We start from the raw sequence: 16,150 nt of genomic DNA, 5'->3' as shown, positions 1-16,150 counted from the left end.
AATGAGCTATCAAGTCATGAAAAGACATGCGGAAACCTTAGATGTGTCAGTAAGTGTAAGAGGCCTGTCTGGAAAACCTATGTATTGCGTGATTCCAACTCTGTGACATTCCGGAAAAGACAATGAAAAGACCAGGGGTTAGGGCACACAGCGGCCTTGGGGGCAGTGAACCTACTCTCTGCGACACAGTAATGGTGGATACACGTCGTTACACGTGTGTCCAACCCAAGGCTGAACCCTGATGTAACACGGACTCCGGGTGAAGACGATGTGTCAGTGTAGGTTCATCCACTGCAACAAATGTCCCATCTGGTGGGGGGTGTTGATAGCAGTGGGGGCTGGAGGGGGCTGTGGGCATGCGTGGGAAATCCCTGTACCTTCTGCTTAATTTTGCTGTGAACCTAAAACTGCTCTAAAAAGCAAATAGCAACAACAACAAAACACTTACTGGGGTTTCATAGGCCTAAAGCCACTGTGCCCAGGTCTCCCTACACCACATGAGAGTGCCACCCACTGTCCTCCGCAGTGGCATTCTGCTGGAAGAGACTGGGGGTCGGGGCAGAGCTGCAGTCCCACCCTGGGTGCACACCCTGCCCCCCGCCGCCCCACTGCCCTCCCAGCATGTCCGGCCTCGGCCCCACACACACCTTGCTTGCTGCTGGGGTCACTGTCACCGGCCTCCCCTCTGCTGCTCTTGCGTTTGCTCTTGCTGCCGTTCTGCTGGCTGACCACCCACTTGAGGATGCTGGAGGCCACTGTGCGCCGGAAGTCGTCTGGAAGGACACCGAGGCCTCACCCCTCTGCCTGCGCTGGGGATGGCGGCCTCAGCCAGTGCCAGCCACTCTCAGCCCAGGCGCTGGGCAGCGTGCGGGGCCTCACTTCCTGCATCACAGCCCTCAGAGGACTGGCCCACTCCGCCCACAGTCTCCGCCTCCATCCTCGTCCCCACCCCTCGCGATGGGAGTCTCATACACCTTGGGACCTCCACCCCAGCGATGTACCCAGCCTGACTGCAGGCCCAGAGGCAGAACCTAGGCCCTCCCTTTCCTGGACCTGTCCTGTGCCCCCAGGGCCATGGTTCGTGGGCAGCCTCGCCGCCTCTCCCTGCCCCTGTGTCCTCAGTCCTGCACAGAGGGATCTTTCTAGAAGCCTGCCGGCTGACAGCACAGGACCCTCCCCATCACAGGAGCATCCCTGGGCCTCCCTGAACGTGCTGGCTTCCACAGCTCTAAGTTTGGATGCCTGGGGATCCTGAGGCACCCACTCAGTGCAGAAGGCAGCTTGGGGTCCCCCAGATCCGGGGCCTGGGGCCCAGGCTGGCTCTGAGCACCTGGCACACACCAGGTCCACAGCAGGGGAGCCTTGCCCTCGTGAGTGGGCCCAGGTCACAAGGCTGCTCCCGACCACAGCCCAGACCCTAATCCAAGCCATCTGGGAGGTCTGCGAGATATTCCAGCACCTTCTCTCTCAAACCTGCTCCTTCCTCATCGCACTGAAGGCCACCCCACCTGGCATCCACCGGCCCAGCAGTTACCCCCACCCTGGAAACATCCAGAACCTCAGTCCCCTCGCAGCCTCCCCCATGGCCCCAGGGCCTTCACCGGAGCCTCCTCTCTCCATCAGAACGCCCCCTCCCCAGACAACAGTGCCTCTGCCCCGGGACACACAGGCACACCCCCCGCTCCAGCGGCCAGAGCTCCCTTCCCTCCAAGTCTCCGCTCGAGCTCCCCCTGTGAGGCCCCCACTGCACTCTCACCTCAGCCCAGGACCCTGCCTTGTCCTGCTTGCCTCCTGGGAGCCCAGGTGGATTCAGGGCACAGGGCAGGGGTTCTGGGCTGCATTTTCCCAGTCCCCCAGATGGGGTGCTCGGGAAACATGGGCCCCTGTGAACAACCCCACCCCTCCTGCCGAGGCCTCCCCTCCTCTCTCCTGTGGCTTCCTGGCAGGTGGAACCAGGAACCCTTCTTTGTCCCCAGTCCAGAGCCTGTCATCCACAGTGCGCCTCAGGTGCCCAGACTCGGGTCCCAGCACCTCCCCACGCCCACCTCTCCCACAGTCCCCTCAGAACCAGGCTCCCGGCATCGGGTTCCCCAGCCTCCATCTGCCTCCCAGCCTCCCCTCCTGCATTGCAGAGGCTGCTCATGGACATTTCTAGACCGGCTCTCACCACGTGGAAAAGAGGTAAGGCCTTGGGTCTCTGCGTGGGACCAGGCCCTCCGCCGTCACCCTAGCCTGCCCCCAGCCCCTAGCCCTGCGGCCTCCCGGGCAGGAGGACGGGAGAGGTCCTGCTGGGTTTCCGCCCATCCTCCAGCCACTTACCCAGGAATTCCTGCTTGTCGCTCTCAGTGCAGAGGCCGTAGCAGCGGGGGAAGAAGGAGTCGGGGTCGGCCTGGACATACCACGGCAGGGTCCGCATGTTCACGCACAGCCCGATCTCCAGAGACAGCGGCCCGTTAGGCCCTCAGGCCATGGTGACTAGTCTGAGAGCCCGCGGGCCTGACTGGGTGCCACCAGCTCCAGGAGGGGCCCCTCCCCAGCCTCCCTGACCTCTGGCCAGTCAGTCCGGGCAGCAGAGTGACCCCATGTGCAGGCCAGGGCCTTGGGTTCATCCTCTGGTCAGTGGCGGGCGAGACAGGCCCAAGGGAGGGCGGGGGTGTCTGAAGGCACCCGGGATGGAGGGCAGCGTTCCCCTCCCAGGGTCCTGCATGGCCAGGCTCGGGCCCAGGAGAGGAGGGAGAACCAGTTCGCAGGGCTATAGTGCAGCCGCACCCCCACTCTGCCCTCTGGGCACAACGCCTGGTTGTTAGAGGCCCAGGACCAGCTTGCCCCGTTTGGAGAAAAGCGCCATGTGCCAGGGAAACACAGTGCCTGCTGGCTGCTGGGCACACGGGCGAGTGCCCTGCATGGGGTGTTGGCAGTATTGCCCACACCTGGAAGGACACTGGCGGTCTGAGGCCTGGCCAGGATGCGTGGAGGCCAGACCCCCACCGGGAGCCCTGGGCGTGGCCATGAGCCTAATCCCTGACCCCCCATGTCATCCTTGACTGTTAAGGGGGTGGCCCCCTAGTTGCCAGGGAAGTCCCTCCACCCAATCTCTCCCAAGAGGGTACACGCAGGCCAGTCCATCCTGGGCTGGCCCTGTCCCTGAACCTCAGCCTTCAGGGTAAAGAAGGGATGGCTGCTTGGAGGAGGGGCTGTGGGGCTGAAAGGAGATGAGGGGGAAGTGCCTGGTGTAGTAGACACTGTGCCAAGGCCCCCCAGTGGCTGGAAGTCACAGTGCAGGCCAGGAGGCCCCGTCCTCCTGAGATCTGGAGGCCCTCCAGGGCCCAGAGCCCAGGCCGGGCTGTGGTGGCAGCCCTCACCTGCCCCGTCTTAGGCTTGGCCTGGAGCCCAGAAGAGAGGGCTTCTGTGGCCACAGGGCCACCCAGACGCAGAGCGAGGGGCACCAGGGCTCTAGGGGGCAGTTTGTGGCGAGCAGGTGCTGAGTGACTCTGGGCACTGATGCCAGGTGGCGGCCCCTGGCCAGGCCAGCAGAGGCTCGCGTCCGGGAGAGGAGCCCGGAGGTGAGCAGGCCACGCGTGGCTCTCCCAGCTCCAGGGCACTAGTGCTTCAGCAGGGAGGGCGCTCCCCGCCGCCAGCCCCGCGCCTGCCCAAGCCCTCCCCTCACCTTGGTGGTGAAGGCCGCTGTCTTCCCGTAGTGGTTCAGCATCTGGTCACAGCTCAGGCTGTGATAGTCAACGATGTCCCTTTTGAGTGTCCAGAGGAAGTACGGCATTTCATTTTTTACCAACCTGGACTGGCAAGAAAACCCTTCATCAATATCCAGCATCCGAGGTTCGTTCCTCTGATGGCGGGAAACACCCAGAGGAAGAGCCAGGGTTAAGGGAGGAGCAGGTGGTTTCTGAGTCCCCACCCGACTGACTGCAGCCTCACTCACTCCCCGCACGATTCCTCGGCGCACCCGCGGCTCGTGTGGGAGCAGCGGCGACCGCACAGGGCTTCCCTCTCAGGAAGCCAGTGCAGCGAGGAGGGGCTTCAGGCTCTGGGCTGCTCGCCCCGGGGGTGCCCGTGCCGGGCTCAGGGACACGCCATGTGTGCACGGGGAGCAGCTGTGACGCTCTGTGACCTGGGACAACGCCCCTCTCTGGCCTCTGGGGCACGGGCTCCTCCCCTCCCCTGCACCTGCTGAAGCCAGCCTGGGGTGTCCTTGGTGTCTGCGCTTTTGTGTTTTCACACGTTTGGTCAAAAATTCTGACCATACAAAGAGATACTAGAAAAGGAAAAGATCCAAAATCCTGCCCCCAGAGATGAGCCAGACACCTGGGCGAAGACCCTTAAGGGTCCCTCTCCGCAGACCAGCAGAGGGAGGACCACCTCACCGTCTCTGACATGGATCAGTCAGCCCCCACCAGGCGCTCCAGCAGGACCGGCTCCTCCCACCCGACACCAGTCCTGTGGCCCAGACGGCCCGGGGTGGGGGCTGCTGTCCCGGGGGGCGGTATGCCAACGTCGCTTCCAAAACTCACCTTCGCGGGCTCCCCGAGCGTGGGGCTCAAGCCCTTCGCTCTCTCTCCTGCCCTAAGGGGGCGGCTGTGCCTTTGTGGCCACTTTCCCACGTCAGCCTCGTTTGTCGCTGTGTGGTGAGGTGCGTGGCGAGGCGGCTCAGACACACGGATGAAGAGCTGCAGGGGGACCGCCCGCGCCCGGGACACAGCAGCCGCTGGTCCGGAGCTGAGGCTCCTGACCAGGCCAGGACCTGCGCTCCAGGCTCCCCGCACCCCTCCCCCGCCGCCTGCCCAGCGCCCCGGGAGCATCCACGCGGGAACCTGCCATCACATGCCCGTTGCCCGGCTGGTCTTTCCCGGTTTCCTGTCTGACTGTCATTCTGTTACCACGCTGTCCGTTGGTCCATACTGTGACTATCAGACCTTTCAGATCCCATGCGCTGCAGATGCCTCCCTGCTCTCTGTGGTGTCCTTGATTCAACGGTCACACGCACTGCGTTCTCCCCACAGTGAGCACTGTCTGGTCTTGTTCTAACTTCCTTCCCTCCCTGTGAGCTGCAAACTGACCCTCCCTGGCCTTCCAGCATCCCCTCCATGGACGCCACCCTGTCCAGCACCGGCCCTGGGAAGTCCGTCTTTGACGGCTGATCTGCCTCCTGGCCGACATCACGGCCACATGGGCTGAGCCCTGGGGCTCTATCCGCCCCCGCAGGCGCATGTCCACGGCCCTGTGTCCACAGTCATCAACTCACGATCTCAGAATCCTGCTCCTCAGGAGCCTTGGGGCCGTTCTGATCCTTTCCTACAGGATTTTCGCCGACTTACGGACACAGCTTGTCAACTCACACACGTATGGACACATAGGAACACAGGACACACACTTGTGCACATGCACACACGTCCTGTGGTGTCCCCGGCTCTGCGAGGCCGCTCGAGAGACTGAGGTGTAACTGTGGTTTTGCACCCCGCCCCGGACACAGTGGGGCAGACGGCAGGCAAGCAGTGGGGCATATGGCGGGCAGACGGCAGGCAGCGGCAAGGCCCTCGGGAGCTCACGGGACCTACCATCACATCATGGATGTCATCTGTGTTCTCCAAAGCCTCTTCCTGATTTTCTTTGCCTTCAGAACATCTGTTTTCTGCAAATACAACACACAGGAGATGTCAGTGCGTCGTGGCCTGAAGGTCTGACCACAGCCGAGCCCCCTACAGAGCCCCCTGCAGCCAGGCAGCACTTGTGGACCTCTCGGCAACCTTGTCCCCAGGAGAGGCCACCCCTCTGCTGAGCAGGTGCCCCTGTGGGTCCCGAAGGGAGCAGAGCTGAGTCAGGCTCGGGCCACGGTACCATCCAAGTGTCCACCGCATGGCACCCCCACCAGGAGCCGTGCCAGGATCGAGGACCCAGACGTCAGCAGGGGACTGAGCAGGGCCTGGGTTGTTTGGGAGGGGGCCCAGTATACACCCTGGAGCCAAGAGAGTGCAGACTCTGTGCGGAGCAGGAGGGGTGGGGGTCAGGGAGGGCCAGGTGACCAGGCACTGTGAGAGGCTAAGCAGTGACCAGGGTGGGGCTGGGGCCAGAGGGGGGCAGTCAAGGCCAGGGACTAAAGGACGAAGGAAGCCTTCCAGACACAGGCAGAGGCCCAGGCGTGGACAGCGGGGACACAGAGAAGTGACCAGTGCCAGGGTTTAAGGGGCTTGCCCAGGGTGGACGCCTCGGGTAGGGGAGGCCCAGAGGCAACCTCTGCCTGAGGGTGAGGCCCACGTCCAGGAACCATGGGCTGCTCGGTCTCACCCCATTCTGGTCTGAGGATAGTCACACAGATGTCCGAGGCGCTACCTGCCACCCCTTCCCCATCGCCTTCGACCTTTGCCACGGGCTTGGGCAGAAAGTAGAACTTCTTCTCCACCCAGCCCTTCCTCCGCAGGGCGGCTCGGATCACCGGGTAGTGTCCGTAGATGGAGAAAATCTTCTTCTCCTCAAATTGCAAGAGTATATTTTAAATTAAAGAGCTGAAAACAAGTTCATCCCTTCTCTGTAGGAGGAGCCCCCAGCCAGGATGCGACAGGCCGCGCCAGCAGAAGACACCGCGTCCTGCCCAGGGTGGAGACACGGGGCCGGCAGCCCCCAGCAGGCCGCCTCCCTCGCGGTTGTCCACTGCCCCAGGCGGCCTCACACCCACACTCACACAGAGCCCAGGAGGCACAACACAGTCAGGCTTTCTTTTCTCTACAAAAGTGACTGTCCCTCATGCTTGGGGTGGAGGTATCCAAGGTTTGAGGAGGGGGAGCCATTCAAATGCCCAGTAAGGCTGGAAGGGCAGTGCCCAGGGCCCAGGGCCAGGGGACGCTGCAGATGCTGCCCATCCCCATGAGGATGAGCTCAGCTGCATGGGGACCAGGCAGGAAGATGGCGGCTGGTGGCCCCTCCCTTCCTGGCTGAGGGGCAGGAGAGTAATGGTCATGCTGGGGACATAGCCGGGACAAGTTCACTGGGGTCACAGAGGGTGGTGGCTGCAGGGCGGGGTCAAGAAACAGGTGCATGGTCAGCAGTGGGCTGAGGGCCTCATGAGTTTGTGAGAGCAGGAGAGGCAGTCAGGGCAGGAGCAGGGAGTGGTTCGAACTCACTGGGGTCCCTACATAGACTCAATTAATAAACAAGACAGATTATCCTGGGTGGGCCTGACCTAATCAGGTATGCCCCTTAAAAGAGGGCCCAGGCTTCTCTCAAGTTAGAGGCTGACAAGAGCAGACACTGTCTCTCTCCATTGGTGCCACGAACTCACAGCCACAAGGGAATGAATTCTGCCAACAGGCGGAGGGAGTTTGGAAGCAGATCCGACCCTGTTAAGCCTTCAGATGAGACCCCAACCACCTGATGCTTCATTTCAGCCTTGAGAGATACCGCGCAGAGGGCCCAGCCTGAGTGCTGACCCACAGCAGCTGTGAGATAACACTTGGGTGTGTTTGGACAGCTCAGCTCGTAACGACTTGTTACGCAGCATCAGTAGCTAACACAGGTCCCAGTGGAGGACCAGGAGCACACACCAAGACGGGCTTGTGGCTTGAAGTGGTGGGTTCAGGTTCTAGCACCCACATGAAAGATCTGTGAGCCTCCTTCTACCCAGAACATTGGTCCAAAGCCCATCCTGCCCCCACGGGGCCATGCACCCTGAGAGGGGCCACTGTGAGGAGAGGCGGGGTGGGGGACCGTGACGGCTGGAAGGATGTCAGCCGTCTGCAGCTCCAGCAAGACCCCGAGCCACTCTCAGCCCTCTGTCCCTTTGACTGGAGTCAAACTGAGCAGCTTTAGAAAACTTGAGTAATGAGCCAGCAGAGTGCAACACCTAAGGAGCTACAAAGGGACAAGGAAGGGCACAAGACCTCTGACAGAGAGGGAAAGGGGGCTTAGAAAAGGAACCGGCCCACCAGCAGGCGTGAAAGGAGAGGAAACTGGGCAGACAGGACAAACCGGATGAACGAAATAGGATGGGGCTATTCCACAGTCTAATTATAGATAAACAGCCAAAGTGCTCCAGGGACAAGGCACAGAGCACCAGAATATATCTTTTTTTATCTGAATCTGTGTTGTTTACAGGAGAAACTCAAAAGCACAAGCCTACAGATAGGCAGAAAATGGAAGGGTCTAAATATGAGACAGAATAGACTTGGGACAAATAAACATCACTGAAGTAAAGAAAGTCACCCCGAAATTTAAAGAAAACGTTCAACCCACCAGAAAGATACACTTGTGTGCACCCATTAAGAGGGATATATTATATAAAGCAAAAATTGGCAGAAACACAAAGTAGACAAATCCACAACCACAACAGGATATTTAACATGCTTCTCTCAGTAAATTCTAGAACACAGAGACAAGAAATTCAATAAGGCTAGAAAACTTGAACAACTCAAATAACAAAGTCCACCCTGATGGCTGTGACTTCCACACTCGACACCAACTTCCACATAAACTAACAGGATTCCAGGCACGAGGCAGGTCTGAACACACTTGTTAATGGAATAACATTGTACCGATTACATTCTCAACCACAAGGCAATCACACTAAAAACCAATAACAAAATAACTAGAAAAAATCACCAGCATAGAAATTAAGAACTATTCTTTTAAGTAACCTACGATCAATAAAAAGTGACAGCATGAATCATAAAGTACTCTGAGCTGAATCTCATCAAAAATACTACAAAATGAAATTTTGTGAAACGCAGCTAAAGCAGCACTGAGAGGGATGTTTGCAGGTTGGACAATGTTTGTATTTTTGAAGGTCTCCGGAGAAAACCTGAAAGTTAAGTTCAGTGTATGTGAAATCGCAGAAAGGACAGTGAGAGGCAGCCTGCAAAGCACAGCCGTGGTTGCCAGGATCCCGGAACAAGCTGGGCAGGAGGCAGCTTCCACGGGTGGACGTGCTCGGTCGCGGCTGCGGGCGGGGGTTGACGCGGGCTGATCGGCACCACCTGTGCGGTGCTTCTCTCTCCGGGCATCCAGCCCATCACGGCCGGGATGTGCGCTGACGACCTGTGCACTTGCGTGTGTGCACCGTGCTTCCAAAGAGAGCTGAGGGATGAGTGCGCGCCCACGTGAAGCTGAGTGTGGGACTCGGGGCTCCCCAACGTGATAAGGACAGAGAAGCACGTCCTCAGAGCAGTTGCCTTGGAGCACCTGCCCCACCTGAAGAATGCTTGTGCTGCCCTCATCGCCCCAAGACGCCTCCATTCTGTTGAAAGTTAAGGTGTCCCCCTGGGGAGGACGGGGCAGTGGGTGGGCGTGCCAGCTGTCCCCACGAGCTTCGAGCCCTACAAGGGTCCTGTCCCGGCACTAAGCCCTCTCACACACGGGAGCTGCCGGCCCTGTCCCCCTGGGGGGCCTGGGGGCGGGGCTTCTGTGGATCACCAGGAGTCTGTCCCTGACCCAGAAACCTCGTCCGGGAGGAGCCCACAGCTGCAGTCACACAATAGGGGCACACTGACCGCGTGGCTGCGGGAGAGATTTTCACCGGGTATGTCTGCATTTCTTGAGTTTTGGAAGTATTTCTATTTCAGAAGTGCAGCCGAAATGTAGTGCCTCAGCTGTGAGTCTCCACGTGGGACCAGGACTGGGGCAGGAAACAAGGCTGGCTTGAGTGTGTCAGAGGCAAGGGACTCATGCTTCCAAATAAACATACAAAGCACCCTGCACACCCCAGCCCCAAACAGCACTTACCTTGACCGCCTTGTCTGTCAATTGTCTTGCTATTTTGTATTTGTCTAACTTGGGGGAAGAAAGCAAGTCTTGGGGAATTCCTCGTTTTAACTCTGCAAGAGAGAAATGGACATCGGGTCAAAGGGCAGAGCGAAGTGACACCTGACGCGGAGACACCAGCCTAACCCCAGCGTCCAGTCCGCCCACTGCCCACCCCGCCCGTACCCAACTCCGTCCTCACCTCAGGGGCCACGCAGGGCCCCCACAACCCTGCCTCCATGCCCCCTTGCCCCCTACTCGGCTCGAGCCCCCAGACCCTCCCCCTGCACCTCTTCGGGCCCCTCTCCAGGCTGCACCCCGCTCCCCGGGCCTCGCCAGCTCTGTGCCTTTTGCTTGCGCTCCCTGGTTGCTCTGGCCTTGTGGCCTGTCTCTGCTCTCTGGGATCCCCACCCTCTGTCAGCCACTCAGTCGCCCCTCAGCCTCAGCCTGGCCCTGCCCTCCCCGCCACCAGCCCCTCTCTGCTCCCCTGTCCCAGCCTGGCCACCAGACTCCCAGCAGCACACAAAGTGCCATAGCATCCGTGTTAAAAATTAAAATCAAAACCCTCCACCCTACACTCAGCACCCTGCACACTCCCCTCTTCCCACTCTCTGCTCCGCTCCCTCCACAGCCCCATCTGCTGGCTCCACCACAGACATGGCTCAGCCTAGAGCCACAGGAGCACAGGCCATCCCATGGTCATGCGCCTGGTCCCAGCCTGCCCCTTCTCCCTTGGCCCCGCCACTCCTCACTGCCCTAACCATGGACACACCAGGCCTGGATTCAGACCTCTGCGTGACACCTCCATGCCCACCCCTGGGCCATCTCATCCCAGACAGTGGCTTAAATTCCTCTGGGGTGGACATGTCCCACCCAAACCATCCACCTTCTCGATGTCTTCTGGAACCTCAGGAGCACCCCTGGCGGGACAGGCAGGCAGCGACACCCCATCCACCCACCCACCTGCTCCTCCTGCAGCCCCCACCATGCCATGGGCCCGAGAGCCCCCCATCCACGTGGCCAGTCGATGTGGCCAAGAGAGCACTCGGAGGTGCGGACGCGCTGTCGGTGGGGAGAGGCCACCCAGGCAGTGCAGCGGAGACGCAGACGCACAGCGCGCTCACACGGAGGGCGAGGGCCCGAGCCCCCCCCGGGGACCGGGCAGCCGCGAGGCACAGCCTCGGGCTAGGCAGCAAGGCCGGGGTTACACAAAAGCACCGACCGTCAAAGCTAAAATGGGCAAATCAGACTTTATCAGAACTGAAATGTTCTGCTCTACTAAGACAATGAAAAGACAAACTCTAGAGTGGGGAAAAAATGTACAGTAACTGACAAAGCCCACACCGGGGCGTGTCCTGGGGGGCTCCCGCCTCGGGAATCTCAGGACAAGGTCGGGTGCAAACTGGAACGGGGGTGGGAGGGCAGGGCTGGCAAAACGGGCTGGACGGAGCGAGACTGTCCACACCCCGCCTCCCGGGCTCACACGAGCACCTGCCCAGCGGCCCCGAGCCCGCTAACGCCAGCACCTGGGGGCGTTTATTAAGTGTTGATTATTTATTAATTATTATTACTATTTATTAGACGTTGATCACAGAGAAGGTCTCGACCACTTTCAGAGGGACGGCAGACATGCAGCTCAGGTCCCCTGGTCAGAGCCGTGAAGTGAGGGAGTTTCACCCGGGAACACAGCAACACACATCTGGATGCGCCTAAAAAACGCCTCTGAGCAATGCGTCAGCGAAGCGATGGGAGAGCGGGGCGTGTGCCCTAACTGAGCGGTGGGCAGGGTACCAAGTACCAAGCCTCTCTGTTCAGCTCTTTTGTAAAGAGATTTTTAGCTGTAGGTGCAAATATTAGAGAATAATAAAGCTAAGGACAGTGAGGAAGAACACAGCAGATTCAAAACCGAAGAAATTACCAGAACATGAATGAAGAGGAGACATTTAGTAAAATACCTTTAATTCAATAAAGAAGCTCAACCAGACCAAGCATCTGAGATGAATAAAATTAATAAATAATGAACAGGGAAAAGGCATAAGAAGGTAGTAACAGGAGAGGAAAACTCCTTAGGGGGTCAAATACTAAGAGGACGCTATGAACTTTACAGCAATAAATTAGAACTTTAGACAAAATGGACAAATCCGGGAGACACGCAGATTACTACAAGGAGGAATACAAGTCATCGATAATTTGCTACTAACACAGAAACTAAATCTGAATCTTACAACCTTCTTGTTAGGAAAACTCCAGGGCTGATGGCCTCAGGGGTGAGTGCCGCCCACCAGATCCTGCACCGGGCGTTCTCAGCGGGGATGGTCTGACTGCTGCCAGCGAGCTGCAGACGGTGAACTCTCCAGCCAGCGCGACTCACACACACAGATGATAAAGCCATGCACGAGAGAGCCCACGGCTGGACTAGAAAACCAAGCACTGTGAAGTCCACCACGTCAAGAGGATAAAGAAAAAGGATAAATAGCTGCAGAAACTCACTATTAAACATTAATCTCCACTCTTGCTGAGAACCTCCCACAAACTAGAAAACACATACACAGCCCAGCAGGGACCCTCCTGAGCACCCAGCCTTTCTTCTAAACCCCATCCTGGCCCCCAGCCCCGGGGGAAGTGGGGGCCAGAGCGCTCAGGAGACCTGGGATTCTGCGCCCAGGTCATCTCAGGTGTCTTGGGGGGAGGGGAAGCAAACAGGTGCAGAAGCGGCTTCGTGGGGCCCAGAGGGCCGAGGGGAGACCCTGGAGCAGCACAGAACATGAGCGTCCCTGACTGTACACGGTCCAGACGTCCAGCAAGGGTCTCAAAGTGAGAAAGCCACACAAAGAGCCTGGCATGCCAACACCTTCTCTAGAAACCCACAGCTAAGGGGCAGAAAGAAGCACCCAAGCTGACCTTCCAGGAGGCCCTGAACTTCAGGGAGGCCCAGCAGGCCTGCGGGGGAAGGCAGTGCTTGTCACCAGTGCAGCTGCTCAGCTGCTCAGCGTGGGAAGCAGCCCCTTCTGGCAGGGGCCCCCCTGGGCAGCTGAAGCCCTGGAGGAGGTGGTGCGGCAGGAGCCGAGGACACCAGGCCAGAGCTCCCAGTGGGGTCGTTATGACCACTTCGAAGTTCCCCTCCCCCTTCCCTGCCCTATGCCCGGGCCTGTGATCGTCACCACCTCCCAGGCACTGATCCAGAAGCCCTGTCCCAACCACCTCTGCACCCTGATTCCAATTCAGAGGGATTCTCCAGGGAGCCCCACTCACAGCCCAGGGCTCGGACAGCCACAAGATGCCAAAGTGCCACCCTTCTGAGTAGCCACAGGAAAGGCAGTTCCACAACAGAGCGGTCTGGCCAGTGCTGGTCCGGTGCCCGGCAGCACTGACGATGGGAAAGCCAGCACTGTGGGCAAAGTTAGGTGCACGGAATCACTGCTGGAGGCGTCTTAGCCAAATGCTTGACTGGAATCCCATGAAGCCTCTGGGTCTCACCTCCAGACCACCAGGTACACACAGGGGACAGACGGACAGGCTAAATGCCACCACGAGGACAGTCAGGCAAACCCCGAAGCAGAGCCATCCACAGAAAAGGGGCTGTCCCATGGATAAGCCTACATCTTGCAAACGTAAGGCAAGAGGATTGGTTATTCCAGATAAAAGATAGATAAGAAACAAGACAGCCAAATGCAACATGTGGTCCTTGACTGGACTCTGATTTGAACAGACCAATTATAAAATTAGTTGGGGAGTTACTGGAGATATATGAATATACCTTGGGATTTTATTAAGGAATTATTATTAATTTCATTGAGTGTGAAAAAAGGTTTGGTTCCATAAAAATGTCATTTTTGGAGCTATGTAGTAAATATTTAGGCACATACCAATATTTAGTTAGAAAATATGAATAAAGTTTTAATAAAACCATTATTAAAGACAGAAGAGAGACATTTCATAATATTTAAAAGATCGATTGGTCAGGAAGATATGAAAATTTCAAAAGTATCTGTACTTAATAATATAGCTTCAATATATATAAAACCACAAGTTGACAGAGCTAAAAAAAGACATAGAAAATCCACAATCATACTGAAATATTTTAACACACTTCTCTCAGTATATGAAAGCGTGAAAAAAGAATCAGTGGAATACAGCAGATTTGAACAACATGATTAACCAACCAGCCCTAAAGGACCTGCAGAGACATTAAGTTCCACAGCCGGGAACATGCTTTCTTTACAGACACATTTTCCAACACTAATCACCTGCTGGGCTAGAGAGTCTCAACTAATGTCAAAGGATTGAAATAATATGGATTAAATTCTTTGACAACTATTGACTCAAACTAGAAATGAATAACAAAAAGGTAACTAGAAATTTTCCTAAGTGTAAAAAATTAAGCAGCACCCTTTTCAAATAAGATATGGATCAAAGGAGAAATCAAATGGAAATGATGTGAATTGAACGATAATGAAAATATGGTACATAAAGCATTATAATGCGGCTAATCTCATGATCAGAGGGAAACACACAGATTTTAAATGCATATATTAGAAAACAAACTGAAAATTAATTATCTAAGCTACCACCCCAAGAGGTTACAAAGAGAACAACAGTTAAACAAAAAGACAGTAGAAGACAGGAAATAAAGATAGGGGCCGAATTCAATTAAATAAGAAAAAAAAAATGTACTATAGAGAAAATGAACAAAACCAAAAGTTGGATCTTTGAAACAATTTTTTAAAATTTTTAAGGGTACTCAAATTTTAATAAGGTCCTGTATAGAAACAATTTTTTTTCATTGATAAACCTCTTAACAGATTGAACAAAGAAAAAGAGAAAACCTGGGTTACCAATGTCAAGAATGAAAGTGAGGCATCACTGGCGACTGCACAGATATTAAAATAAGACACTGTGAACATCCACATACCAGTAACTTGGCAGTTCACAATAAATGGACATTTTTCTCGAAAGACACAGCTTATCAAGACTGACATGAAAGAAACAGAAAATCTGGATGGTCCTATTTCTGTTAAGGAAATCAACTCCATAATTAAATGTTTCCCACAATGAAGCCAGGCCTGGATGGCATTACAGGTCAATCTATCCAAATATTTCAGGAAATACCTTACACAAACCCTTTCACTGAAGAGGAAAGTAGAAAACCCTACTTGTCTTTTTTTTCCTTTATTTTTCTTTTTCAAGTCTTTTTGTGAGGCCATACCTTTAACACCAAAACCTGACAAGGACATTACAAGTAAGGAACAGTACAGGCCAATCTTGCTCATAAAAATAGATATAAAAATCTTAAACAAAACATTTGTAAATCAAATCCAGTGACACATAAAACAGGTCAACATGACTATGTGGTATTCATTCCAGGAATACAAAGTTTGCTTAATATTTGAGAAAGCCACTGCATGACCCTTTAACAGACTAAAGGAAAAACTGTGGGAGAAAACATGTGATAAAATGTAATAACTCTTCATTTTAAAACTCTCAGTAAGCCAGGAACAAAATAGAACTTCCTTTAAAACTTACAGCAACATCATACTTCATGGTGAAACACCGAGCACTTTCCCGCTTCGTCTGGAAACAAAAAGAGGTGTCCACTATACCATATGTATTCAACACTACACACAAAACGCCAGCCTGTGCAGTGATGCGAGAAAAGGAAATGGGGTCCAAGGATCAAAAAGGTCTGCAGACCATGTTGGTGTATGCAACCAATCCAATGATTCGAAGCAGTAAGTGTATTTAGCAGGGTCACCAAACACCACGCCAGGAAACTGAACTCCACTCTCCCCAGATTGATCTAGACAATCAGTGGACTCACAATCAAAATCAAGGACGGGTGGGGTGGGGTGGAGGAGTGTTAAATTAACAATTTGACTCTAAAAATGCAAAATCCGAGAAAACTTGGATACATCTTAAAGAACAAAGTCAGAGACTTACACCACAAAATATTAAGCCTTATTGCAAGGCTACTGGAATTAAACCAGGACGGTTCGGAGTAAGGACGGGCAGGCAGAGCAACAGAACAGACAGATGCCACCTCCCTGAAGGCCTGAGCTCGCCGGCCACCCCCGGGACGCCCAGGGCGGCTGGCGCAGAACAATACTGACTGTGTTCTCTCTGCTCTCCTTCTGACGCCGCCGCCGACGGGAGCCTCTTCCTTTCTCCTGGTTCCATTCCGGCTTCCAGCACCTCGCCCTTGCTCCCTTCCACCGCCTGGGCCCCTGCGAGGCGGGGTGTCAGTGCTGGATCGAAGCGGGGAGCGGGTCGCTGGGGGTAGGCCGGGGCGGGGGGCGTGCGTGCGCAGGTCTGCGGTCCGAGGGCAGGTGGGGGGGGGGGCGTGCGCAGGTCCGCGGTCCGAGTGCAGGGGGGGGGGCGTGCGCAGGTCCGCGGTCCGAGTGCAGGTGGGGGG

General features: G+C 55.8%; 1 protein-coding gene across 1 annotated transcript in view; it reads right to left on the bottom strand.

The window, feature by feature from the left end:
• The window catches only part of TTLL8 (tubulin tyrosine ligase like 8), a 54,071-nt gene extending 38,072 nt beyond the window's left edge, over nucleotides 1–15,999 (bottom strand). Inside the window, exons 1-7 of the mRNA XM_064491291.1 lie at nucleotides 15,849–15,999; nucleotides 9,724–9,815; nucleotides 6,343–6,481; nucleotides 5,571–5,644; nucleotides 3,668–3,796; nucleotides 2,320–2,434; nucleotides 648–773 (exon numbers count right to left, since the gene is read on the bottom strand). Of these exons, the coding sequence (XP_064347361.1) occupies nucleotides 648–773; nucleotides 2,320–2,434; nucleotides 3,668–3,796; nucleotides 5,571–5,644; nucleotides 6,343–6,481; nucleotides 9,724–9,815; nucleotides 15,849–15,915 (742 nt within the window). The 5' untranslated portion in view covers nucleotides 15,916–15,999. The remainder of the gene's footprint in view (nucleotides 1–647; nucleotides 774–2,319; nucleotides 2,435–3,667; nucleotides 3,797–5,570; nucleotides 5,645–6,342; nucleotides 6,482–9,723; nucleotides 9,816–15,848) is intronic.
• Nucleotides 16,000–16,150: the final 151 nt, after the last annotated feature.

The sequence above is a fragment of the Camelus dromedarius genome, chromosome 11 (assembly GCF_036321535.1).
Source record: "Camelus dromedarius isolate mCamDro1 chromosome 11, mCamDro1.pat, whole genome shotgun sequence".
Taxonomy (NCBI): Eukaryota; Metazoa; Chordata; class Mammalia; order Artiodactyla; family Camelidae; genus Camelus; species Camelus dromedarius.
The sequence above is the reverse complement of the archived record's forward strand: the minus strand, read 5'-3'. Positions and strand labels throughout refer to the sequence as shown.